This window comes from Leptonychotes weddellii, chromosome 11 (assembly GCF_054177405.1).
Source record: "Leptonychotes weddellii isolate Sample4059 chromosome 11, ASM5417740v2, whole genome shotgun sequence".
Taxonomy (NCBI): domain Eukaryota; kingdom Metazoa; phylum Chordata; class Mammalia; order Carnivora; family Phocidae; genus Leptonychotes; species Leptonychotes weddellii.
Window position 1 is genome coordinate 2649533 of NC_138379.1, and position 26820 is coordinate 2676352.

The following is a 26820-nucleotide window of genomic DNA, read 5'->3' on the forward strand; positions in this document are numbered from 1 at the left end:
GCGGGGGCTCACTCTCCCAGGACTGCGGATGGAGCCGCCAGGGCTCAAAGCCCTGGTCCCAGGTCACTTGCTCCCTCGGGAAACGGGGAGCTGGGACCTGAACGCAGGTATTGGACCCCCCAGTGTGTTTCCACATTCCCAGATACTTACTGGGCACCCGCTGTGGTTCGGGATCTCAGCGTCGTGATGCACGCTGACGCGAGGCCAGCCACCCCTGTGCTCAGCACAGGACGCGCCATCCACGCATGCACGCGGCTCCGCGCCTAACCCAAGTGAACACAGAAACGCGCCCCACGGTGCCTGCATGGGCCCCACGGGTTGGGCAGCACAGGAAGAAAGCGGCCACGCTCTGGGCCCACACCAGGGGGTTGCACCCACGGCTGGCTGGTGCACGCGAGCCCCCTGCTCACCGCCTGCCCTCGCTGCACGCAGCTTCCTTGAGGGGGCGTGGAGTGGAGCTCCGGGCTGGATGAAGTCCCAGGCAAGGCAGCCCGCCCACTGCTGCAGGCCGGCTGCCCAGAGCGGAGCGTGGCATTTGAGGCCAAGGCACCTGGCCAACCCCGGGGCAGCCTTGCTTCCTCTGCACAGGCCCCAGGGGTGAGGCCGCCTGGCTGGGCTCCAGCAGAGGGCTACTTCGGAGAAGTGGGTGGTGACCTTCTCTCTCCTCCGATGCTGTGGTAACTGAGGGAATAACATGCTCGGAAGGTGACCGGGCGGGCTGAGGGCATCCTTGAAGGACTTCGTGTGAGCAGGTGGCCGGCCGGCCCATGCCCGAGGCTGGGTGAGGGGCCGGGCTGTCAGAGACCCGTGTCCAGAGGGCGGCCAGAGGGGAAGCACCCCACACAAGCTCCCTCTGGCCGTGTGGGCAAGCCGGGGCCCAGGACACCTGCACAAGGAGCCCTTACAGCCCGCAACCCCAGGCCCCGCCCAGGCGTCCCAGGGACACACTGGTACAGTGCCCAGCGGCACTCACCACGGAGGCGCCTCCCGGCGGAAGACTGCGTGTCGTCAGGAGAGACGGCCGCCTCCGGGTGCCGCCCTGGGGCTGTCTCCAGCATGCACCGTTAGGTGGAAGAGGCAAGGTCCAGGAAAGTGTGGCCGGCATGCTCCCATCTGTGCAGGCTGGGAACAGATGCACTCATGCACCCCCCACACACAGGAATCTGCTCATTTCTTCTTTTTAGTGGAAAGATCATCCACACACCCCATTTTTTTCAATTTAGTGCTGCCTTTGGGACCCGGGGGAGGAAGACAATTCCGAGTACCAATTGTTTCATAGATCAGATTATGAAATTGGGTGAAAATTGCACATAATTGTAAAACACCAATCAACATTTTAAAAGTCAAAAACAAAATAATGTAAACGAACATAACCACTAATTAAATTAGTAGCATTCACGGAGAAATCGTTTCCCGCGACAGTCTGCGCACGGCTGCAAGCAGAAGGCAGGAAGTCTTCAGCTCTGTTCAGTAATTAGACCGTTGGTCCTGGCGCCGTGTTGTTATCCTGAAGCTAATGATCGTAATGGCTGATTAACAGATGACGCGCACGCAGACAGATAGATTGGGCGAGAAAACAAACCATTACCTTCACTTGAGTCATTAGGAGCCCAGATTTTTAGCGAAGAGAGAAAAGTGTAAAATCAGAGACGTACGAATCCTGTTTTCAGTTGCAGTTGAGGTCGTCAGCAGATGCGCGCCCAGAGCCCAAACACCCGCTCTCTGCAGCAAGCTGCACAACGTCCCGGGAAGACGCTGCACGGAGCAGAGGCCGGACAACTGGAGCACGAAGGGAAGAGTGGCTCCAGGCAGCCAGGGGGGTCAGGAGGGAAGCGGTAAAGCGCGGGGCGTGCGGGCAGGGCCCAGGGACACAGCCGCTCCTGAGGCCAATGCTGGGACAGTGTGAGCAGCAGAGTAAACAAAGTAGTTCTGGGTTATAACCCGAAGTGTAACACAAGGAGTATCCATGAGTCCTACGGATGTGAATAGACAGCTGAACATGGAAAGAGGAGAGGAGACAAATGCTCCCCTGAAGAAGAATCCCTAAACTTTATGAGGCTGGCTACCCTGCTCTTTCTCTCGGCGACATGGGCCTTAACCACCCACCCCGAGGTACAGCTGAGCACAGTGACTTCCTGCCATCAGGGACAGGCCGGGACCTGACGTGCACCCCAGCAGGTGAGCAAGGTCATCATCACGGGGACGAGTCAGGTGAGGAGCATGAGCCCGGACGTGATGGGGTGGAAAGGGCACTTCACGCTGGGGTCCTCCTCCCAATCCCACAGCCCAGTCTGATCGTGAGGGGAATATTGTGATTAAGAGGTTGTCTACAAAATTCCTGATAGGTACTCAGAACTGTCAAGGTCATCAAAACCAAAGAAGGTCAGAGAGCTGTCACAGCCAAAAAGAGTCTAAAGAGACTCGGCTGATGGTAATGTGGGGTCCTGGATGGGGTCCTGGACAGAAGAGGCGCAATGGGTAACAGTTAAGGAGATCTGAATAGACGTAGGCTTCAGTTAATATAATAACGTGTCAAAATTGGTTGCAGACGCACCACCCTAATGTAAGGTGTACACATAGGGGACAGCAGGTGTGGGGTCCGGGGAAGCCCTCCATGCTGCCTCCCTCCCAAGTTCTGTGCACATCTGAAGCTGTTCTAAAATAAAAAGCTTGTTTAAAAACAAAGGATAGTCAGTCACTGCAGTGGATTCAAATATATCAAAAATGGTTTTCAAACATCCCTGAATTCATAGTGACACTTCTTAAAGAACGGGTCACTTCGGAAGGGACAAACTCATTAATCTGAAAACTGGTAAAAAAAAGAAGGAGGAGGAGGAGCAAGCATTTATCTAGCCCTTCTTAGTACCTGGGGACAGTCAAACTGTTGAGAAAGGCAAGTTTCTCTTTAAAAATTATTCCAACTAATAACAGGAGAAGGAACAGCAGAAGTAGAATATCACCATTTCACGCCCCCAGAGGCGGAGAATCCAGGGGCTGCTACAAACGGGCGCTGGATCTGGCTGGCCGCTCCTGAACCCACCTCCTCCGACTAAATCTTAGCACACAAAATGCGCAGACTTTCAGGGTCGCCTGATGTGGGGGCACAGGGCACCACCTGCCCCGATCAAACCTGAACATGGTCCAGCTTCCAACCTCCAGCCGACAGCAAGACAGAGGACACGGGAGCGTGACGGGCAAAAGGGAGGGTGCAACATCTTTGTTCCTCCAACATGTGCGTCCCCAGGGGCTAAGAAAGCCCATAGACTAAATGAGATAAGTGACGTGCCGGCCAGATGCGACGGGTAGCTCTCATGACTCCAAGCCGACTGCGCACACGGGCACAGGCATGAGACCACCTCAGCCACGAGAGGGCATTTATGTGACGATCCGAGCAATCCGAGTTGCTTTTTGAGGTGATCATGGTATTGTGGCTATTATGTTTTTACCACAGGGCTGGATCTTTAAATAAAAAGCATGCTGAACTGCCTTCAGGCAAGGTGATAGGAAGCTGGAATTCCCTCCACCAGGATCCGCCAAGGGCAGGGGTGCATGGGGGAGGGAGGAACCGGGACACCATGAACACATCCTTGCTGGCGCTGGTGGGTGAGGTGGCGGCGGTCAGTCGTCCAGTGTAACTGCCTCTCTGCTTTTGCATATTTGAGGGACTTTTTCCATAACAGAAATGGTAGAAATGAGCTTCTTTTCCAATGAGTAGACTTTATGTGTTAGGAGCTTTAACTTACAGAAGAGAGTGAAAAGCACAGAGAATTCCCGTATACTCCCTCACCCCTCCCCCCCCACCATTTCCCCTACTTGTAACATCTTGTTCTGGTGTAGTGCATTTGGGACAATTCACGAACCAGCATGGATACGTTATTATTAAGCAAAGTCCACCACTGACCTTAGGGTTCACTCCACTTTGTACAGTCTATGGGTTTGGACAAAGGACATGTGTCTAGCACTACCATATGACAGCCCTAGCAGAATGACAGGCTCACAGCCCTCAAATTCCTCTGTGCTCCACTTGTTCATCTCTCCCTCCCACATCCTCTGGCAGCCCCTGATCTTGACTGTCTCCACGGTTTTGACTTTTCCAGCATTTTCTGTAGTTGGCATCAGACAGTATGAATGGAGACTTCTCAGATTGGCTTCTTTCAATAAGACGCATTGGCTTCTTTCCTTTGTGTCTTTTTGCGGCTTGAGAGCTCTTTTGAACACTGAATCATATTTCTTGGTCTGGATGTCCCACAACTTGTTCATCCATCCCCCTGCTGAAGGACACCTCGGTTGTGTCTAAGTTTTGGCAATTATGGATAAAGCCACGATAAACATTTGTGTGCGGGTTTTTGTGTGGACATAGGCATTCAGCTTATTTGGGATAAATACAAAGGTGTGCAGTTGCTGGATTGTATGGTAAGAGCATGTTTGGTTTTGTAAGAAACCGCCGGGCCATCTTCCAGAGTGGCTGCGCCATCTTGCATCCCCACTGGCAGTGAGCTAGAGTTCCCGGTGCTCCGCATCCTTGCCAGCATTTGGCGTCAGCGTTCTAGATTTGGGCCACCCTGATAGGTGTGCACTGGTATGTCGTTTTAATTTGTGATTCCCTAATGATACATGACGTGGAGAATCTTTATGTGCTTATTTGCCATCTATATGTCTTCTTTGGCAAGTGTCTGTTCAGATCTTTTGCCTATTTTTTAATTGGGCTGCTTATTTCCTTATTGTTGACTTTTAAGAGTTCTTTGTGTGTTTGGATGCCAGACCATTATCTGTGTTTTGCAAAGAATTTCTCCCACTCTGTGGCTGTTCTTGTTCTTTTGACAGTGTCTCTTGCAGAGCAGAGGTTTTCATTTTAATGAAGTCCTACTTACCAATTTTTTCTTCAATGGCTAGTCATTGCCAGACTCGGGTCATGCAGATACTCTCTTGCATTATCTTCTAGGAGTTTTGCAGTTTTGTGTCTCACATTTAGGTCAATGACCCATTTGGGGTTAAGTTTTTGTGAAGGGTGTAAGGTCTGGGTCTAGATTCTTTTTTTTCTTTTTCTTTGCAGGTGGATGTCCTATTGTTCCAGCCCTTTGTTGAAAAGTCTGTCTCTTGTCCACTGAATGGCCTTTGCTTGTCTGTCAAAGATCGAATGACTATATTTGTGTGGGTCTGTTTCTGGGCTTTGTCTTCTGTTCTGCTGATCGATTTGTCTAGTCCCTCACCAGTACCCAACTACTGTAGTTTTATAGTAAGTCCTAAAGTCAGGTAGTACCAGTTTTCTGATTTCAGTACTGAGATGGCTCTTCTGGGTCTTGTGCCTCCATAGAAACTTTAGAGTTAGCTTGTCAGTATTCACAAAACAGACTTGGACAGAAATCCGCTCCTTAGGGGCTGCTCCTAAATATGCGCTGCCTGCCAGGGAGCATCGTGCGCGGATGAAGGAATTACTATAGAAAGTGAGGCAGCAGGGCAGGGCCGGCAGCTCTGGTGGCACCCATGGCATGAAGGGCCTCACAGTGTTCCATGTCATGATGGGTGTGTTCTGGGGCCTTCCCTCGTCGGCTTCTTGGTGCCCGGGTTCATCCCTAAGGATCCCACCTGGGGAGTTATCATCAACACACCGGTGACCTGTTCCATTTACTGCTCTCTCTTTTGCTTTTTTTGTTCTTTTTAAGATTTATTATTTATTTGAGAGAGAAAGGGGGGAGAGGCAGAGGGAGAGAGAGAATCTCAAGCAGACTCCCCGCTGAGCATGGAGCCCAACGCAGGACTTGATCCCACGACTCTGAGATCATAACCTGAGCCGAAATCAAGAGTTGGACACTTAACCGACTGAGCCACCCAGGAGCTCCCTTTTTTTTTTTTAAGATTTTATTTTATTATTAGAGAGAGGCTGCACTGTCTTTTGGCTGATTGCAGTTCTGGCCTGACTCCACCCCTCTTTGAACCATCTGGTACCTCAAGTATCACTGGCTTGAGGAGGAAGTCCCGCTCCCCAGTGCTCACTCATTGAGTTCTAGATGCAAAATCACCTCCAAACGCAGAACACCTTCTTTGACTCACCTCTTCTGGCCATCATCTGCCTTAAACGTCCACACCACTTATGAATATCTTATTCTACAATGTAGTATCCGTTCCTGTCACCTTTTTTACATTTTGATGATTTCTGTGCCTGCTTAACCTAAAGTATGCTGACTCTGCAAAATGTTTGTGCACTCTTCTGATGGAGAAGGTGCTATTCTTCTGAGAAATACATTGCTTTCCCCCTTGGAACCCAGGGACTGATAGATGACTCCAGCCTGCCCACAACATGGGAATTGATGAAGTATCTAAAAACTGTCCCAAGTCCCTCAGACTCCAGGGGCACAGTCAGTAGGAGAGCATGTTCACAGGGAATATGTGTCCCAGTGGAATTATACTGAAGTGTATTTTCAGGATGACTTTCTTATCTCTGCCATCTTTTGGCATAAATCATTTTTCTGCTTCCTATGGAAAAAAAAAAAAAGAATTAATATGGAAGATAGAGCCCCAAACAAACATGCCATGGAAGAGATGAAGGACACAGACCATGCAGGGAGAATAGGAGTATGAAAAGGTATTATGAGTTTGCTCAGTGAGATAAGAGGAGATATTGCATCCTTGAAGTTAGAACAAAAAATATTCCTTTTTAAAGTCACATTCACAAAACAAAATCAGACCTCTTGAATTTAAAAATACTACAGCAGAGGCGCCTGGGTGGCTCAGATGGTTAAGCGCCTGCCTTCGGCTCAGGTCATGATCCCAGGGTCCTGGGATCGAGCCCCACATCTGGCTCCTGGCTTAGTGGGGAGTCTGCTTTTCCCTCTCCCTCTGCCTCTCTCCCTGCTCATGCTCTCTCTCTCTCTCTATCTCTGTGTCTCAAATGAATAAATAAAATCTTTAAAAAAAAATACTATAGCAGATATGAAAACTCTGACAGGTAGACTACAAGATAAAACCAACAGGAATCTCCCAGAAAAGATGTGGGAAATTAAAGAAAAAAGATAATTAAATTGGAGGACCTGTCCAGAAGGAATAAGACTGCCTCAAAGAGAAAGGGAAAGCAAGGGAATGAATGGCCAAGACTTAGTTGAAGGAAGCATTCCGGAACAGAAGAGCATGAGTGTACCAGTGGAAGAGCGCCTCCCACCCCCCACCGCCCAGGGACCCAGTGTGGGAGGTGAGGGCAGAGCCACACACGTCAGCACACCTCAGACAGCCCGGAGTAGAGAGACGATCTTGCAGGGCTCTCCAGCCTTGGCTGGGGGGAGGGGTGCAGCAGGGAGCAGATGCAGGTTCTATGAACATGATCAGGTCCCAGATCCCTCTGGAACAAACCTGGAAACTAAAGTAAGTGAAGCATACCCTTCAAACTCCTGAAGCAAAATTCCTTCCAAACTAGACCTGTGTGGCCCAGGGAATATAGTTACTATTCCATAAATATCAATTGGTTCAAGATGTTTGTTCAGATCATCTATGTCTCTACGGATTTTCTTGTCCAGCTGAATACAAAGGGGTATTCAGTGTCCTGCTGTATTTGCAGAGATGCCCATTTCTCTCTTTTATTCCATCAAACTTTGCTTCAGGAAATTGAAGCCCTGTGAGCAGATGCATAAATGTTTATGACTGTTATGTCCTCGTTATGAATTACCTCTTGTAGCATTATGAAGCATCCCTCTTTGTTTCTGGTAATACTCTTTTCCTGGAGTCTATTTTTAAATAACAGCTTTATTGAGATATAATTCATATCCATAAAATTCAACCACCTAGGGAGCCCACTGTGGTGGATTTTAGTATATTCACAGAATTTTGCAACCATGAACACAGTCTAATTTTAGAACATTTTGTCACAGAAAGAGATCTCACGCCCATTGACAGTCATTCCTCATCCCCCATCCCCGTCTCTTTGCTGCTGGGAGTAACGCCATGAAATTTTATGTGCAGGTACTTGTGTGAGCATGTCTTCAGTTCTCTTGGGAATATACCTGAGAGTGGAGTTTTGGGGTCATCTCATATCTCGTATCTCTGTGTTGAACTTTTTGAGGAATTGCCAAACTGTTATTCAAAGTAGTTGAAGTCTCTCTTGTGTGATATTAATATAGGTGTTCCATCCATGGGAAACCTTGTGTTCATTTGCTTTTTTTTTTATTTAAGATTTTATTTATTTATTTGAGAGAGAGAGAATGAGAGACAGAGAGCATGAGAAGGAGGAAGGTCAGAGGGAGAAGCAGACTCCCTGCTGAGCAGGGAGCCCGATGCGGGACTCGATCCCGGGACTCCAGGATCATGACCTGAGCCGAAGGCAGTCGCTTAACCAACTGAGCCACCCAGGCGCCCTGTTCATTTGCTTTTAACCTCTCTGTGTCTTTGTACCTAAAGGGCATACACAGCATATTAGATAGTTCTCTGTAATCCATTTTTATAATATCTGCCTTTTACCTGGAGTTTTAGCCCATTAACATTTAATGCAATTATTGGTGCCCTTCAGTGTAGGCCCACCAGTTTGTTTATCTGTTCTCTTTTCCTCTGCTCCCCCCTGTCTGCTTTTCTTGGACTATTTGACTACTTTTATTTTTTTTTAAGATGTATTTATTTATTTCAGAGAGAGAGAGAGAGCAGGGGGGACGGGCAGAGGGAGAAGCAGACTCCTTGCTGAGCAGGGAGCCCAACGTGGGGCTTGATCCCAGGACCCTGAGATCATGACCTGAGCTTAAGGTAGACACTTAACTTAATGAGCCACCCAGGTGCCCCTATTTGACTACTTTTAGAAATCCATTTTAGGGGTACCTGGGTGGCTCAGTCATTAAGCGTCTGTCTTCGGCTCAGGTCATGATCCTAGGGTCCTGGGATCAAGCCCCGCATCGGGCTCCCTGCTCAGCGGAAAGCCTGCTTCTCCCTCTCCCACTCCCCCTGCTTGTGTTCCCTCTCTCGCTGTCTCTCTCTCTGTCAAATAAATAAATAAAAAACCTTAAAAAAAAAACAAAACTCCATTTTAATATACTGGCTTTTTGCCATACTTTATGTTCTTTTTAGTGGTGGGCTCTGGGATTACAGTGTACATCCTTCACTTTTCAGTGCACTTAGAATTCATACTGCACAGTTCACAGGAAATACAACAACCTTGCAACCAAGTAGGTGTGTCTGCCTCACTCCTGCCTTCATGTACTCTACGGTGTCACAGGCGTCACATCTCCTGCCGTCGTAAGCCCCACAAGACGGTATTATTTTTGCCTCAGTCACAACTATTTTTTAAATAAGAGGGAAAATCATCTTTAGTGTTTTAACTATGTATTTACCACTTCTGATACCCTCATGCCTCTAAGATCTAGTGTCGGTTCCCCTCCAGCTTGAAGAACTGCCTTTAACAGCAGGTCTGCTGGCAACAAATTCTCATGGTTTTCATTTATCTGTAGATGTTTTATTTTGCCTTCATTCTTTAAAGATATGTTCACTGGATATAGAATTCTAGGTTGGCAGTTATTTTATTTACACAGTTTAAAAATGATCCACAGTCTTGCCTCGTGGTTTCTGGTGTGAAGTTCATGGTCATTGAAATCATTGTTCTTCTTTAAGGAACGTGTCATGCTTCTCTGGCTGCTTGAAGATTTCCTCGTTTTACCTTTGGCTCTCACCAGATTGGCTATAATGTGCCTGGGTGAGATATTCTTTTTATTTATCCTGTTTGGGATTCACTTTTTTTTTTTTTAAGATTTTATTTATTTGAGAGAATTAGAGACGGGAGGGGGCAGCAAAGGGAGAAGCAGGCTCCCCGCTGAGCAGGGAACCTGATGCAGGTCTTGATCCCCGGACCCCAGGATCATTACCTGAGCCAAGGCAGACGCTTAACCGACTGAGCCACCAGGCACACCTTCACTGAGTTTCTTAAATCTGTAAATTTATGTCCTTCACCTGATTGGGAAAATATTCAGCCATCATTTTTTAAAAATATTTTTTTTGACTCACTTTCTTTGTCCTGGGATTCCAATTTTTTCCCCTTCTAGGACTCGAAATATTAGACCTTTTGACATTGTCCCACAAGTCCTTAAGATTCTGTCCACTTTTGAAAGTGGACAGAATCTCTCTTCATATTGGATAAATTCTGTTGATGCTTTTTCAAGGTCACTCTTTGCCATATCCATCTCACTATTAAGCCCATCCAGTGCATTTTTTAACTTACATTGTATTTTTCAGTTTTAATATTCTCACTTCTTTTTACATTTTTTTATTTCTTTGGTGATATTTCCTACCTTTTATGCAATATGAGTGTATTTTCCTATACTGAGATGAGTATTGTTCTAATAGCTGCTTAAAGTCCTTGTCTGATAATTCCAACCTCTTAGTCATGTCTGGGTTCATCAAGTAAGTTTTCACTGTATCCTGAATATTGTGAAGATTATGCTGTGACAGTCTGGATTCTGTTACATTCCTTGGATGAGTGTTGATGTTTGCATTTTAGCTGGTAATTACCTTGGTTAGTCTCAAACTGCAAAGTGTCTAGCCTGCAGTAGCAGCAGCTCAAATTTAGGTTCAGGCACTTTAGCCTCATCTACAAGCTTTGTTGGTCAGGCCTGTGCAAGCACAGTTCATACATCCATCAGAGATCTGGAGAAAGTTTACACACAGAACATGGAGCTGCCATTCTCTGGCTCTCTCTTTTCTGGGATTCTCCCCTCACTTTGGCAGGTGTGGCCACCCCACATTCTGTCCTCTGATTTCTCAAGCCAGAAAGGCTGCATTTGGGGCGCCTGGGTGGCTCAGTCGTTAAGCGTCTGCCTTCGGCTCAGGTCATGATCCCAGGGTCCTGGGATCAAGCCCCGCATCGGGCTCCCTGCTCAGCGGGAAGCCTGCTTCTCCCTCTTCCACTCCCCCTGCTTGTGTTCCCTCTCTCGCTGTGTCTCTCTCTGTCAAATAAATAAATAAAATCTTTAAAAAAAAAAAAAAAAAGAAAGGCTGCAGTTTTTCATCAGAGCTTCAGGTGACCCACATCACACTCTGCCCATGGCCCAAAGCTTCCAATTTTCCACTCCCATCCAAAATCTGCCTACCTCAGTTCACACCTCAGAGCTTTCAGGGAGTCATTCTTGTTTGTTTGAGTTTGGGGGTAAGGAGACTTTTTGTCCAGACTTTGTGTTACCTACAGAGGAGATGGTCTTAGAAGCTTTCTTTACCTTACCCTCCAACCTCGAATTTTGTACCCAGTCAGGTTCCCAGTTAAGTGTGCAGATAAAGCCATTTTCAGGGCACCTGGGTGGCTCAGTCGGTTAAGCGTCTGACTCTTGGTTTCAGCTCAGGTCATGATCTCAGGGTCATGAGATCAAGCCTCACATTGGGCTCCACACTGGGTGTGGAGTCTCCTTAAGATTCTCTCTCTCTCTTTCCTCACACTTGTTCACTCTCTCTCAAATAAATAAATCTTTTTTAAAAAGCCATTTTTCAATAAACAATGTCTCAAAAAAAAAAAAATCCTCTCCCAAATTCCCTTCATTGGGAAGCAACTAGAGAATGTCCTTTACCAAAAATGAGGCTTTATACCAAGTAACAATCAATATATCCAGGGGGTCTGGGATTCAGATGACCCCAACACAAGACCAAATTGAAAGGAATCCTGGGGACACAGGCATAGAGAACACCGAATCCACATTGTGCCGAGAAGAGCAGAAGTCTTTGGGAGCAGTTTCTTCAAGAAGATAAACTTAGCAAAATACCCAACATATTTGAAGATTTTGAAAAGAGATTTACTTATTTAGGAAGTGTTTGGATTGGAATTACTGTTAAGTACATAGAAAATTAAACCAACACACAAACAATAGAAAATGATTTCGCCCCACGGAAAACATAATGTATGGGAAAAGACAAAGTAATCATGATATACTATATGGCTTAGCTATGAATAGATATTACACAGTCGTGATGTACATCCCGAGTGTCGATCTAGTTGGAATTATGACAGAACTATAACCTGAGAGTGGAAGTCCTGGGGAAGGGGAGGGGGGAATGAGAGAAAAGACCTGAATTAGTGGTTCTCAACCGAGGGCGACTCTGACCTCCCAGTGGACATTTGGTGATGTCTGGAAACACACTCAGTTGTCACATTTGGGAGGAAGGGGATGTTGCTTGCAGCTAGCATGTAGAATCCAGGGATGCTGCTCAACACACTCATACACACGCAACAGAGAATTAATTGGTCTACAACTGCCAACTGTGCTGCCGTTCAGTACCCCAAGGGAAGTCATCATTTGCCATCGTGGTGTGTCAGCAGACAACATCTAAAACGTAAACATCAAGTAGGAACTTCATAAGCATGTTTAGAGACACAGGGATAGATTAGAAAGAAGGAGCTGAAGGCTTTGGGAGTGAGAAGTGGGACCTGGGTGGTGGGTCCTCTGGGTTTTGTAACAAGCCTTGTAGCTCTCTGTCTCTTTAAACTGTGTGTACATGTGAGTCTTATATCTGGAATAACCATTTGAGTGGAAGAAGAGGACGGTTTAGAAAAGGACACAAGTACAGAAGGCGTGTCTTCCTGTTCTTCACAGTTCTCTGAACCATGGTGGATGACAGTCTTGGGTTCTTGCCCTCCACTAGGATGTGGCCATGGTGTGCTTCCTCCTTAGGTGACTCCATGTCTGTATATAAGAACAACGAAGGGAGAGACATGCTACTCTGCCCTGCCGTTAACTGGATCCGTGACTTATAATCCATTTCTTTCTTCTTCGAGGCTGTAATCCCAGGAGCCTCCAGATTTGTGTTAACGTTCTACAAATGTGGCAGGTGATCGTGGCACATACCTCCTCCTGGTGGCAGCGTGCCAGAATTGCAGGCCCAGGTACTTTGAGGCACACCGGAACCCCGTAGAAGCTCAACATGCCAAACCAGGCATCTGAGGAAGCAGCAAGCATTTCACCTGCTCGGTCTCTGAGGCTCCTGTCACCACACATGCAGTTCAGAGCATCTGTTTTAGGGCCGGTAGCTGGTTCCAAAGTCCCATTGTGGGATAAACTGAATTTTGAGTTTGTTTAAAGGCTGGGAAATTCTAAAGCAGGGCTCTGCTCTTGCTCTTCTGGGCGCCCTGTGCTGGAAAGTAGAATGTAGCTGAGTGTCCTGTCCTGCCTTTGGGCCTGGTCTTGTGGGTTCCAAGTTGAACAGTGCTGCCTTGTGCCTCTGCCTGCGCTTCTGACAGGAGGGAATTTGTAGGCATCACAGCACATGCACTTGGCACCCCTGTGCTCTCCCTGTCAGAGTGCTCAGCTGTGCACCTGTCCACAAAAGCCCGGAGCCACACAGCCCGTGGCTCTGACCTTGGTATGTTTCTCACTCTGGGGGATGGACTCCATCCAAAGCAGGGTGGGAACTTAAGATGGGGCTGGTTGAGGGGAGGATGCACAGGGGAAAGGAGGGCATGAGGGGCCACAGTCAGAGCAGGCTTGAGAAGCTGGTCCTTTTGTCCCAGAGCAAGTGCCACACTTGTCCTCACTGGGAAGCAGAGGCAGCTGGGAGTGCAGTTCCCACCTTGGGGTGTCCAGCCTGAGGAGGAACACCTGGGATTTTCCAGATAGGACTGCCGAAGGCAAAGATGCTTCCCTGCAGGTGGAAGGAGGCAGGGCCCGGAGCACTGCGGGCACCCATCCTCCTGCAGAGAGGCTCCCTCAGCCCGTGCCTGGGCCCGGGCCCCCCATCCCCTCCTGCCCGGACCTGTTGTCTCAGGTGGCACTCAGCACAGCTGGAGTCACACTTGTTCACTGACCTGTGTGTGGTCAACCCCCCATGAGGGGGCAGGAACAGACCACCCACCAGGATCACCTCTTATGTCCTGGCTTTTAGTGGGTGCTCTGAGCAAGAGTGGTGGATGAGTGAATGAATGAGCAACAGTCACTTCTCTGGGGCACGTACAGGAGGCCCAGAAGAGCTGCAGTGTGCCCCCCCTCCCCCGAGTCCCCCTGCCGGGCGCTCCGAGGCTCTCTGGGAAGTGTGCCCGTCGTTGGTGTGCAGACCTGGTTGCATGGGTATGAGGACAGTGAGAAGTCACCAAGCCTGATAACATCTCTGCTTGAGGCGACCTTGCACTTGAAAGGTTTTTAGGGAATCCACAGCAGGAGCAAGTATGGCAACATGGAGACATCGGTTGGGGGGGGGGGGCGGGTATCGGGTTCCTCTCACTTGTTTTTTGCAGTCGGGGGCTTTTCTTTCTTGGAGGACAGTGCACAGGGTGGTCATGAACTCCGCCATCTGTGGGTTTGCCCCCTCTGCCACCCCTCCGTGCCTGGCGCTCACCCTGGATGCTTGTGGGGACGGCAGGTACCACAGCGCCCCCAGGAGAGGTCCAGTTCAGCAGGCTGGAGGTGTGGAGCCCAAACGCCCAAGATCCCCCCTCTTTCTGTGCTCTCACCCGGTCCACCCTGTCTTCATTCCCTGGCCGGCAGTGGTGATTGGAGCAGACAAAGCAGGTCTGCCTCTGGGCCTAGCTCCAGGGGCGTTCAGTCCCGCCTCTGCCTGCCAATGCCATGGGGACAGACGGAAGTCAAGGGGCAGGCCATGGCCAGGGGCTCAGCGAACACCAGAGTGGCCACAATGGGGGCCTCATCTGGGGTCCCTGGATGAGCAGGGCGGGGACCGTGGCCCTTAGCGCCTTGTCAGCCAAGCTTTTATGCCTTTTCCAGCCTCCCCGACAGGAGAGGAGGAGGGAGGGAGCACCCGGAGGAAATGGGCCATTTTAGTGTGATGTGTGTTCCCAAAATATGTGAGAAACAATTAGTGTTTCCTCTTAAGTGTGAAAATGGAAAGCAGTAGGGCCACACCCCGGGACCCTGGAAATCTCCTGTCTGGCTTTTTGCACATGGCTGGCAGCCAGGAACTTTCCCTGAGGCCTGCCAGAGTGAGCACCTCAGTGCCCTCGGGTGAGACGAGAGTCCGTCCTGGCCACCCAGCTGCTGGAAACTGCCCCGCACGGCGCAATGGGCCCCCTGGCTGCGGTCAGGTGGTCTGCAGCCCCCACAGCGGCCTCCCTCTGGTCCCCCCAAAAGCACCTTTGGTTCCAAAGCCACAGTGGTTTCATGCTGTCAGCCTGCTGACCGTCCGTGTCCATCCGTCCGTCAGGAGGGAGGGCTGCTGCTGCCCCAGGGCGGGGGTTGGGGGGGAGGTGCTGTTCCCTTCGGCCCACGAGGCCCCTCACCCACAGCCCCTGTCTTCCTGCAGGTGAACAACGAGAACGTTGTCAAAGTCGGCCATCGGCAGGTGGTGAACATGATCCGCCAGGGAGGGAACCACCTCGTCCTCAAGGTGGTCACGGTGACCAGGAATCTCGACCCGGACGACACCGCCAGGAAGAAAGGTGCCCGCCCCGCCCCGCCCCTGCTCTCCAGCCTCCTGTGCTTGGACACACTCAGGTGTCCCCACATCTCCTCCCACTGGGGGCGGGCCCTCCAAGAGGAGGGAAAGAAGCCACAAGGGAGGCTGAGCGAGGACTGTGGGCTTGCCCACTGGACAGAGATGGCAGCAGGCAAGGCTGTGCTCAGCAGCCCGGGGTCTGGGGGGCCACAGGACACGTGCGAGGCCCATGTCCTTGCTGTGATGGGGGGGGCGGCCAGGGAGGGGCTGCAAGGCTGCCGGGACTGTTAGTCCCATTAGGCACCGGCAGGCACAGTGCCGTTAGAGCTGGACCGGCCTCCCCTCCGCAGACTTGTGTTCACTCAGGCAGGGTGGTCCCGACCCATCCCGGCCCCAGTGGAGCCTCCATGGGTGACCACTGCTGCTTCCCCTCCTCGGGGGGATGCCCGCCTGCCTGCCTTCCCTGCAGGCTCAGGGCTGCTGGCTCCCAGGTTGTGCTGGAAGCGTGGGGGTGGGGCGGGCAGCATCCTGGCCGGGTTCTCACACCTGTCTCTCCCGTCTGCCCCTCAAGCTCCCCCGCCTCCCAAGCGTGCTCCAACCACGGCCCTCACCCTGCGCTCCAAGTCCATGACCTCGGAGCTGGAGGAGCTCGGTAAGAGTCGCCTGTCTGGCCCGCCCAGCCCCACGCTGTTGCCAGCACGTGGGACGCAGTGGGACCGGCCTCTGCGCAGCCTCAGGCCGTGCATGGCCTTTGCTCGCTTGCTTGCCCCGGTCCCTGCACCTGACACCCGGGAATGGCGTCAGGTCCCTGTGTGCGGGCGGCTCCCACATTGGCATCTTTGTGGGAATCCTGCTGGCTTCGGGGGTGGTTACTAGTTTTGCCTTTTACTCTTTTCGGCTCATCTAACATTGTTTTGTTTTGAATTTTTGGGCCTCTCACTAGTGGATAAAGGTAAGCTGCCCCACAGTGTCCCCCAAACAGCCCCCCTGCTGCCTAGGCCCCCCCGAAATCTGCCTCACTGGTGCTCCACGCACGGCTCAGACCAGAAAGCTGCATCCCTGGGGTTTGGCGTAGACAGCGGTGGGGCTGGCAGGCCTGGCAGGCTGCACACCAGGGGTAGGGAGCTCCTGGCGTGTTCTAGGTCTGCAAGGAAAAGGAGGGCTGGATAGACAGGGAAGGGCGTGCAGAGCCTCGTGGGCCCTGGGTCCAGTGGCACTGGTGGCTGCTGGGAGAGGGAGGACCCTGGAGCTGGTGTGGGCCACCCAGATGCTGCTTAAATGTCGTGCCTGGGCGTCACCATGGAGCCCAGGGACACATTTGGAAGGAGGCTGGCTCTGACCACACGGAAGTGGCGAGTGGGCTGACGGGCTCACTCTGCAGAGCATGCAGAGAGGGCCTCGCTAGGTGCTAGAGGGTGAGCATCAGTGCACCTGTGTAGGGAACCTGTCCCTCGGGCCCGGCTGGCCCAGTGGGGTGATGTCTGAGCACCCCTCACTGGCGTGGAACAGGACTTCACTCCCACCTGATCCCAGCCTTCACGGGGAGCCCTTTTGGACCCTCCCCCCGGAAAGGGCAGAGCAGCCCTTCTTCTTTGCAGCATTCTCGGCGGGGGGGGCGGGGGGTCTCCTCCATCCACGGTGGGTACAGGGCTCCAGCCAGACGGTCCTACCCCAGGCCCCAACGGCCTCCCAGCTAGCACCCCTCACCGGTCACTGAGGCCTAGCCTTCTAGAAATCAGCACCCCTGCCATGGTGCTGCCCATCTCCTGCCGAGAACGGGTAGCTCCCCACAAGCCCCTCTTCTTCTGGCCCCCAGGAAAGCCTGACCATCCCCCCACACCTGGCCTGCACCGGTGGGGATGACCACAGAACCGTTGCCCATCCGTTAAAACCAGACAGCACGTGCCACCCCGCCTTCTCCAAGGGGCCACAGTGTCTCGTGGCCTTTCTCCCCCCGTGCGGGGTCGTGGGGCTCCTCCTGCCGTCTGCTCCCATTCTCACTCACCTGCCACGTTGGCACAGTGCTGGAGGGGCAGGGGCAGGGAGCTCAGTAGGAAGGACGCCCTGGGACAGTGCCTCATCCATAGCCAGGAAGCAGGTTTACCAGCAGGGCGTGTCGGACAGAGAAGGTCACCCCGTCCCCGGGTTCCTGGGAAAGCCATAAATGCAGCTCTCTAGACACCCTGGACTCCCGTGTCTGCCGCCGCCCTCCCCCGCCCCGCCCCACCCCACCGTGAGCTGCGGGTGAGGGTGAGGCTTTCCAGCCCCCGAGCCAGGCCATGGAGGAGCGCTGCCATCTCCAGACTCACGCTCCCCTTTCTGTTTGCAAGCCTCCATCCGGAAGAAGAAGGGTAAGGGGCGAGCCCAGTGTCTGTCCCCAGCCCCCGCCCACACACCCTCTGGAAGAGAACCCCTCTGTGGCTGTCAGCGTGGCGTCTAGATGCCGTGACCTTGCATTGTCTCCTCCCCGTGCCGGGGTCTCCGGAGGGGCCCAGCTCCGGACCACGTCCTGTTTCAGTCTGTCCCGTCTGCTTCACTTCTCCCATTGTGGTTCCTGTCCCCACAGCGTGTTGTGCATTCCCCCCAGAGCTGTGTCCTCATCATCATGACTATGAAGGCTGCGGGACCCTCAGGCTATCACGGCCAGGCCTGCCCTACCAGCCGGCAGCCTCTATGCTGTGTCCGGGCCACGGCCACACGCAGCAGGTGGTTGGGGTGCAGGCCAGCGGAGCCCCTGGCACTGGATGGAGGGCTGGACCCCTGACTGCTGGCCGCCATCGCCGGGGGGGGGACAGGGGCCGCCCCCCTCGAGCTCCCGGAAAGCCCCTGGCTCTCCCAGAGGCCTGCACCGTGCCTTCTGTGCTTGAGCTGGTGGGGAGGAGGGAGCCGACAGGCATGGGGTAGGGGCGGTCGCCGTGCTGTGAACAGCAGAGACACCTGCCCCACGAGGGCCCTGATGGACTCAGGCCCCTCCTTCCCCAGCATCCACATTTTAGGGCATTTCTCACCTGGCTGCTAGAAACAACTAACCTCAACAACTGAAAGAAGCATAAGAATTTCAAAACTGCTTTTGGGGGTGGGGGAGAGCGCAGAGTGGACCCTATCACGTGACCTTCGGCACTGAGGCAAAGACACAAGGCGGTATTCTGAATGCTGAAATCGAGGGGTGGGTCTAAGAATCCAACGAGGCAACATCTGGGGGCAGGATCGTGGGTCCTGGAGCGCCAAGACGGAGCGCCTCCTTTCTCCCCTCCGCGGCCTCCACCCCCCACCCCCAGGGGCTGCCCGGGAAACTCCCAGTGGCCTTTCCAGGATCGGTCACTGCGTAAGCCCATGTGGTGGGTGCCCAGGACACAGAAAGCTTCCCGGAACTGCATCTGTACCTGAGTGCCCCATGATCCAAGGCCACCGCCCCACTGTGTGCCACGCTGTCCTGAGGAAGGCCTCCCAGCGCCAGCTCCCAGGAGCTGCACTGCGCAACAGAGCTGGCCAAGGAAGTCCCCTGTCCAGGGCGTGCCCCTGGCCTGCACCCCTCAGGCCCCATCCACTCACCCTCCTCCCTCAGGGGCGCCTCCAGCAGCCAGACACTCCGGACTGCGGGAAAAGACAAGTCACAGTCCTGTGGCCATCATGGCCCAGAGCAGAATCGACACAGAGGACAGGCAAGGGACCCTCCTTGCTTTGAACAGCTGAGAAGACTGGACGCAATTCGAGATTGAGTGCCCCTCCCTCCTATTTCCTGACCCTGGCCAGAGCAGGGGGCTGGTGTGCACACAAGACCCCAAAGGGCTCAGGGGCCATAACCCACCCAGCTCCCAAGGGAACTATGGGGTGCAGCGCAGGGCTCCAGGGGCCCATGCTGGCTGACAGGCCCAGCCCCTCACTGCAGTGAGGGAGAGGACAGTCCGGCCTCACGCAGCGGGGAGCATCAGACATCAGTGGACCTACAGAGAAGCTCCTGCCCCACCACACTGCCCCCGCCCCTCTCTTCTGGGTGATTGGGCTCACCTCCTCAGAAGCATTCCCCACACTCCAGAGGAGCCGTGTGCATCAGGGGGAAACCAGGCCTTTACACCATACTGGTTGAGTAGTGTCCCTCCAAATCTACGTCCAGCTAGAACCTATGAAAGGGATCTTATCTGGAAACAGGGCCTTTGCCGATGTACTCAGGATGAGGCCATACTGGACTGGGATGGGCCCTGACCCAATGACCGTGACCTCACAGGAGAGATAGAGTCACACACACACACACACACACACACACACACACAGGAGGCCACAGAGGCAGAGGTTGGAGGAGCCAGGAATGAACGCTTGGAGCCCCGGAACCCTGAAGAGGCGAGAAGGATCCTCCCTCGGAGCCTCCAAGAGGAACCACCCTGCCGACACCTTGATTTGGGGATTCTGGCTTCCAGACTGATGGAGAATAAACTTCAGTTCCAGGAAACTGTCGCGGCAGTGAGAAACCCCCAGCCCTGGCCCCTCCAGGCTGACATCTGCTTTGGCTGCAGGCAGTTTCCAGCTCCTCGTCTCGAGAACCCCTTACTTTTGTCCTCTGGTGTTTCCAGGACCTGCCCTCGTCCCCAGACAGTGTGCTCGTGGGCACAAGGATGAACAGGCCACCAGGAGAGCCCCCATCCCTGGGCAGCTCAGGGTGCAAACCAGACCAGGTGGTGGGACCGGCCTCACCGCGGCCTCCCGGCCTGCTGGTGCCTCTGGCTACACCCACAGGCCCGTCCCTTGGAAGGCGGGGGACTCCGGCAGGCCCTCGGGCTAGCAACAGCCCGCTGGGCTCAGAGCGGCTGTCCCCACGCCTCCCTGCCTCCTGGGGAGACTGAGCCAGCGGGGGCCCAGCTGGCCACAGCTGTTGCTCCCAGCCCCTGCGGCTGGTGGTGATTGTGTTTTCGTCTTGGGGAGGAACTCCTGCCCACGGCCTCACCCCGAGGTCTGGCTGGTGGGGCATGGGCTTCTGCAGCAGGAGGCCTCGGGGCACACTGGATGACGCGTGTTGAAGCCTGCCTGCAGCCAAGGGTGTGCTCCTGGGCGGGGCAGTGGGGACTCCCTGCTCTGGTTCCCACGGGCGACCTCACCGTGCTGCCAAATCCGCCACCCCCCACCTAGAGCGCGCTCGTCCCCTCGCCAGGAAGCTTGCACTTAATGGACAGTGAGCATCACCCCTGTCCTCTAAACAGACCGCAAGTTTGCTTAGAAAATTAAAATACACGGCTGCTTCTGGAGCCCCCTCATCAACTCTCTACTAGCTGGTTTTTTAAGATTTGCCAGTTTCCTGATGTGTCTGCAGGATTGTTTTTAGCCACAGAGTATTTCATTTTAGGACTGCAGGGGGCTGGACTCACTAATCCTTTTCATCTGGAGCCCCCGAATAGAGACCCAAACCCTGGCTTTTGTAAATAAAAACAATAATCCTTAGAGCCTCGCAGCCATGGCTCGTGTTCTGATAAACAAGCCCTCGGAGACGGGGCCTGAGTGGTCCTGAGTCAGGCGGGCAGGCTCCCCCTGAGACCGGAGCCAGGAGGGGACCCAGGCCCCTTGGGGAAGCGTCTCTCCCTGCGAATCACACAAACCATGCTAAGTGGCTCTCACTGAAGCAGCAGCAGGACCTCCCAGCCTTACCCCCCACAAGCCAAGATGCTCTGCTGTTCTGGCTCCGAAGAACATTCGGGTGGAGGCAGGAGGACCAAGGTGTCCAACAAAGACAAGGCTATCCACCCAAGGTGGCCTCTTGTCTCGGGTGAGTGTGGTGTGGACAGTGCCCGGACTTCTCCGCAATTCTGATGACAGTCCTAGATCTCCACTGCCCACCGGGGCTCAGCACCCCTGGCCCAAGGTGGGGGTGGAGAGGCTGGATGACCCCAACTGGAGCCCCAGCTCCCACCACCTGGTCCCCGATTTTTATCTGCATGACCTTCAGCGTCTCAGATCCGGGTTGTTCCGGGTTCTCATTAGGGTGAGAAATGAGGCATTTACAACTTCCACCAGGGACCACTGTTATCACGGGACCTTGGCCTCACCTGTTCACGCCCAGCATTCAAGGCATATTTTTAGGGTGCCTGCCACGTGCCCAGAAGCTCCATGATCACAGTCTGCCACCTGCATATTCAGGGCGCATGAAAACCCAGGCACTACTCCAATACTGCGTGGCAGACCCACGGCATGCAGGGGGAAGGGGGTTCAAACCAAAGCAACAGTTAGAAACAGGAGGCTCTCCAAGATGCTGCTGGTTAGCTCTGCATCCCAGGACAGCATCCCGCCCCGGGCTCCCTGTGCGACGCGGCCGGCGGCACGGCCAGCGCTCGCCCCACCTGCAGGGCCTCCCACAGGATGTGTTGGGCTCCACGTCCCGGAGGCCCCCGGAGGGAGCAACCCGAGCTGCGTGTGCTGCATCGAAGGCTGGACCCCCACAGACGGGCTCCCAGCTCCGAGGACGCCCGACTCCCTGCACCTGAGCAGAAGCAAACCGACAGCTGCCTCGAGGGCCGCAGCTTCCGGGCACGGCCACGAGGACCGAGGAGGCTAGCCAAGTGCCACCAGAGCACCACCGCAAGAGGCCCCTGAGCCATGGTCAAGGGAGCGTGGCCCGGCTGGCGGGGCAGCATCAGGGACTCTGCACAGAAGCGAGCTAGACCCCAGCCATGGAAGGAATCCCGGCCCAGATCAGAGAGGGGACGGCTTCCTGGAGGAAGCAGCTTTCTGGGATCGTGGGGTGTGCACAGCACAGCTGCAGGGACAGAGACCCAGCAAAGGGGAGGACAGGAGAGAAAGAAGGGGCAGCAGCTGTGAGGGCTGGGGATGATGGCTCCTCTGCGGCCCTGAGCACAGGTGAGGAGGAAAGGACAGCTCCAGGAGCCGTGAGGAGGACACAGTGACCCAGAGAGGCAGGTGTCACTGACCAACTCCTTAAGGGGCCGACGCTTACTAGCATCCCCAGCACCCACGAGGAGCAGGAGATGCCCTCGGCAGGCCAGCCTGACAGCAGGGCAGGGCAGGACAGACGGAAAGAGCGGGTCTTCCCTTCACATGGGAGAGGCAGGCGTGGGTCCACGTGTATCAGGGGACAGCGTCCCTGAGGCTCCTCTGCCTGAATCCTGTGCCCGTGGCTCAGTGGCAGGTGAACTGGGGCAGGGTCCTGGCCAGGCACAGGCATTTTCCAGACAGTGAGAGTTTCAGGCTTTGCAGGCCACAGGCTCTCTGTGGCACATTCTCCTTTCCCTCCTTTTAATAGCCTCTTAAAAATATAAACAGTCTGCATAGATCAAGAACGGCGGGCAGGATTTGACCCCAGGGCCGTAGTTTGCCGACCCTTGACCCAGGATGCAGCTCTGGAGTTAGGAGTTTTGTGAGCAGCTACCAGCAGATGTCAGAGTCCTGCCTGTAGGTGCTCTGGGAGGCTGGGGTGGCCCTGGTCCCCCCACCCACACCCTCCCTCCCTGGTCTGGGGCTCTGAGAGTGTTGGGGCTCTGGGGGGCTTTTCCAGGGGGCTAGCTCCTCTTTGGAAGTCCCTGTTATAAGTGGCTGTCCCACCCAATGGGACGGACTTGATGCCCAGAGCTCCTTTCTGCTCCAACACTCATGTGCTGACCTCACGGCTCGGGGCCTGGGTCTTTGCGACGGCATGTACTTTGTGGGGAGTCACCAGACCCCAGAAAGGGTTGGGGATGCTAGGAGGCCTCGGGCTTGTGGCCTGGATAGCCTTGGGGGAACAAGGAGAGTGCTGTGCCCAGCTCCAAAACGGGCTGTTCCCACCAGGCTCCCCTTACACTGGCTTCATGCTAACCCGGCCACAGTCTTCCTGGAAGGGCAGGTGGGTCACACCCCACTGAGGATCCTTGCTCTGCAGGGTCTCGGGCATCCTCCAGATAAAGCCAGGGCGTCAAGGCAATTCTGGGATGTGCTGAAGTTTTCAAGTTTTCCAAAAAAAGTTAATGTTTTAGTTTAAAATTTTCTTAAGTTTTTAATTTGTAAGAATCACTCATAACTAACCCTTGACTTTCTTTTTCACAAAGAAATGAGAATGTGGTACTGTTGGGAAATCAGGTCTTGCCCAGGCAGTGCGGGCTCGGCCTCCCAAGCCGGCCCCCAAGCTGAACCCCCGAGTGGCCCCCCAAGCTGGCCGGCATGGCCCAGTTGGCTGCACCCACTGCCTCCAGCCCTGGGCCCTGGGCCTTACAGCCCGGCAACTGCATCTGGTTACAAAGGAGCCATGCCTCTGAGCTCTTAAAAAGATTCCAAACACTGGTTTAGTTGACACAGTCAAGAGTAAGTCCTGTCAGCACGAATCGAGTGGCTCCAGTGAAGATGTGACTTTTGGGGAGTTTGGGGCCGCGGGGGCCGAGGCTGTGTCACTGAGGGTCTTGTCCCCCATCTTGTCCGCGTGCGCCTCCCGGGGTGTGACGGTGTGAGTGCATGTGGCAGACCAACGCATGCGTGCTCCACGCCGTGGTGCCGTGCGCCCGCTTGCATGGTCAAGGCCAGAGCCCAGAAATGGCTGTGCACGTGTGGAGGGCACCTCACCAGAGGCAGGCCCCTGGTTGTTCCAGGGGTTTCACCCCTGACACCTGTTCCCACCATCATGTTCACATTGCAGATAAACCCGAGGAGATAGTCCCGGCCTCCAAGCCATCCCGCGCTGCTGATAACGTGGCCATGGAGTCCAGGGTGGCCACCATCAAGCAGCGGCCCACCAGCCGGTGCTTCCCGTCTGTCTCGGACATGAACGTGAGTGGCTGTGCCCTGGGGGATGGCGGGCGGGCCATCTGGGCAGTGGCAGCTCACGCGCTCCAGGCTGTGCAGGCGGGGTGCTCCTCACCATCTCCCAGACTCGGCCACCTGCGCCCTGTCTGTGCCTGGCGGCAGGTCTGAGTGTCCCGGTCACGATTCCTTAGTACCTTCTTGGAACCCACCTCACATTGAGTCACTTGGTTTCCCCCGTGAACATTGCCCACTGGATAGGATAGCTTTGTGTGACACACATTAAAACAGAGGCAACTGCTAGCGATGACAATGGACATGCTCACCCTGGGAACCACATCATCTCCAGAACCCCCGGGGGAGGGTGCTCCCATAAGCTCTGGGCAACCTCCCCGGCGGGACCCACCCTCCCCCCGGCCCTGCCCACCATCCTCACTGCCCGCCTTGTTTGCAGCCTCTGGCTGCATCTCAAGCCCCGCCCCTCCCAGGCCCTAACACCCTCCAGCCCAGCCTCGGGTCCCAGAGAGCTAGGCAGCCGCCCTGAGCCCTGGGGAGACGGGGTGGGGAGGAAGACCCTCTTGGGGGCCTGAGCACAAGATGCACGAGAGCTTGCACCCATTTCCCCCAGACTCGGGAGTCCCCCTCTGATGCCGCAGGGTAGGGGGGGCAAGCCGGCAGCCCCGTACAGACAGGGAAGTGGCAGGTTGGGTGGGGGCTGCACGGGAATCTGCTTCCCAAGTGAAGGAGGTAAGCCCTAGGTTCCTGCTGGGCCAGCCCACCTGCAGCTGGCTCACTCACACCAGCACCTGGCCTGTGGAGGAAGACAGAGGCTCCTGCCCCACCAGCCGCTGGGTGCATTCCCCTACACAGCAGTGGCCCTGGCCCCTTCTCTCGGGCTGGTCGGCCAGACCACGGCTCCACTGAGCACATTGGCATTTAGAGGGCAGGAGCCAGTGGGCAGTATTCAGGGAGAGCCTCTTCTGGGTCCTTGAAGCTGGTGCATCCCGTCAGCCTCGGCTGGACGCAGCTTGCTGCTGGAAGCAGCACGGGAAGCCGGATGACGGGTGCCTGCTGCCCAAGGCTGCTGTGACACCCTCTGGGCCTGGTGGCCAGGGGTAGGGCTGGTCGGGGCCCACCTCACTCTAGGCTCTCTGGTTTGCAGTCCGTGTATGAACGACAGGGGATCGCCGTGATGACGCCCACGGTTCCCGGGAGCCCGAAAGGCCCGTTTCTGGGCCTCCCCCGAGGTACGATGCGAAGGCAGAAATCAATAGGTAAGAAGCATGGCCTACACCCACAGAGGTTGCCCCTGGCTCTCAGAGAAGCCCTCAGAGCACCCAGGCAGAGCCGCCCCCCAGGCCCACCCACCGGGGGCCTCTGAATGCGCCAGCAGGCTGGAACCCTTCTACCTGCTGGAACAAAATCCAGCCCTGCAAGCACATTATCTGTGCTGACACCAGCAGGGTGAGGGGGCACGTGTTGGGAGGGAGGCGAGGGCAGACCGGGGTGGTCCGGGAAGCCCCCTCCCTTGCCCCGCGGGGATCAGATTGGCAGGTGGAGGGGGTCCCCTGCTCAATGGGATCCCCACGTTCCCCGCATTGCCCGAAATGAAACTGCCACGTTACACAGGGCAAGCTAGGTGGACACACTTCTGGGGGTGGTGGGGCCATGTACCAACGTACGGTGTGTTGTAGAAAGCTGCGTACCTCCTTGTTAATGTCCCGGTGACACCTACTGACGGCGTCCAGGCGAGGTGACTGTGACCCTGCCAGGCAGCCCCTTTGTGAGATACTCCAGCACTGTCTTTACCACGTAAATTCTCAGAGGAGCTGGGCCAGTGAAGGACACCGGCGGACCCAGCCATCCCAGGCTGGCCCTTCGGAACACTGCGGGATGACTTCTGGAAGCACACTGCTCTTTGGGGGGCTGGCTCCTTGGTCAGTGTGAGGTGGCTCACAGCAGTGACTAGACGGTAGTGACCCTGGTGGAGGTGCCATCTGGCTCCTGAAACCCGCCCTCCCAGGCGTGCGGGGCCACCGCAGACTAGCGTAGACGCCAGGCTGGGTCCCTGGCTCTGTACCTGGTTAATAACAATTGATTTCCTCCTGTCAGACAGCAGAATCTTTCTATCAGGTTAGTGGACCTTGTGGTTTGGAATGTGTGATCTGAATGCAACCCCTACACTTACTCTGTAAGGTGTATTCTTAAATTATGACTCCTTGGGAGCATCGCTGGCAGGCAACCCACGGGTAGCCAACGGTCAAGAAGGCCTTTTAGCAGTCCGTCCATGTGATGCCACAATACCCTCCCACAGGAGTACGTTAAATTGGGAATACCCTTATCGAATGGAAATTTTCACTGGAATAAATTATTGTAGTTTGTCCTAGAAGTTGTTTTTGATTGGAAGTAATTCATTCTGTTACCTCTTTGAGCCCCTGCATGCCCCAGCGTGAGACCCGAGTCCCTCCCACCTGTGTGTCTGCTTCCCATCTCCTGGAGTGCATTCTGTTGACGTTTCAATATCTCAGACCACCGGAAAGTGAGTCTGTAGGCCCTGCCCAGTCAACCCACACAGAGGAGCCAGGCCCAGCGAGGCCGGGCGCCCACCATCACCACAACCAGGCCCCTCGGCACATTCACACCCAACAGGCGCTGCTTCGCTAGGTCAGGTCCTGGGACACGGCCTGACTTTGTGCCAAGTCAGCCGAATGCTGACCCAGGTTAGTGGCGACGGTGGAAAGCGCCTGGCCCCTCAGCCCAGCCCAGAGGGTCTCAGGACCCGGG

The 26820-nt window shown here is 54.5% G+C and overlaps 1 protein-coding gene across 1 annotated transcript in view; it reads left to right on the forward strand.

The window, feature by feature from the left end:
• SHANK2 (SH3 and multiple ankyrin repeat domains 2) overlaps positions 1 to 26820 on the forward strand; it is a 457214-nt gene that overhangs the window by 413672 nt on the left and 16722 nt on the right. The window contains exons 19-22 of the mRNA XM_081798461.1: positions 15196 to 15331; positions 15899 to 15979; positions 23933 to 24063; positions 25199 to 25310. Coding sequence (XP_081654587.1) covers positions 15196 to 15331; positions 15899 to 15979; positions 23933 to 24063; positions 25199 to 25310 — 460 coding nt within the window. The remainder of the gene's footprint in view (positions 1 to 15195; positions 15332 to 15898; positions 15980 to 23932; positions 24064 to 25198; positions 25311 to 26820) is intronic.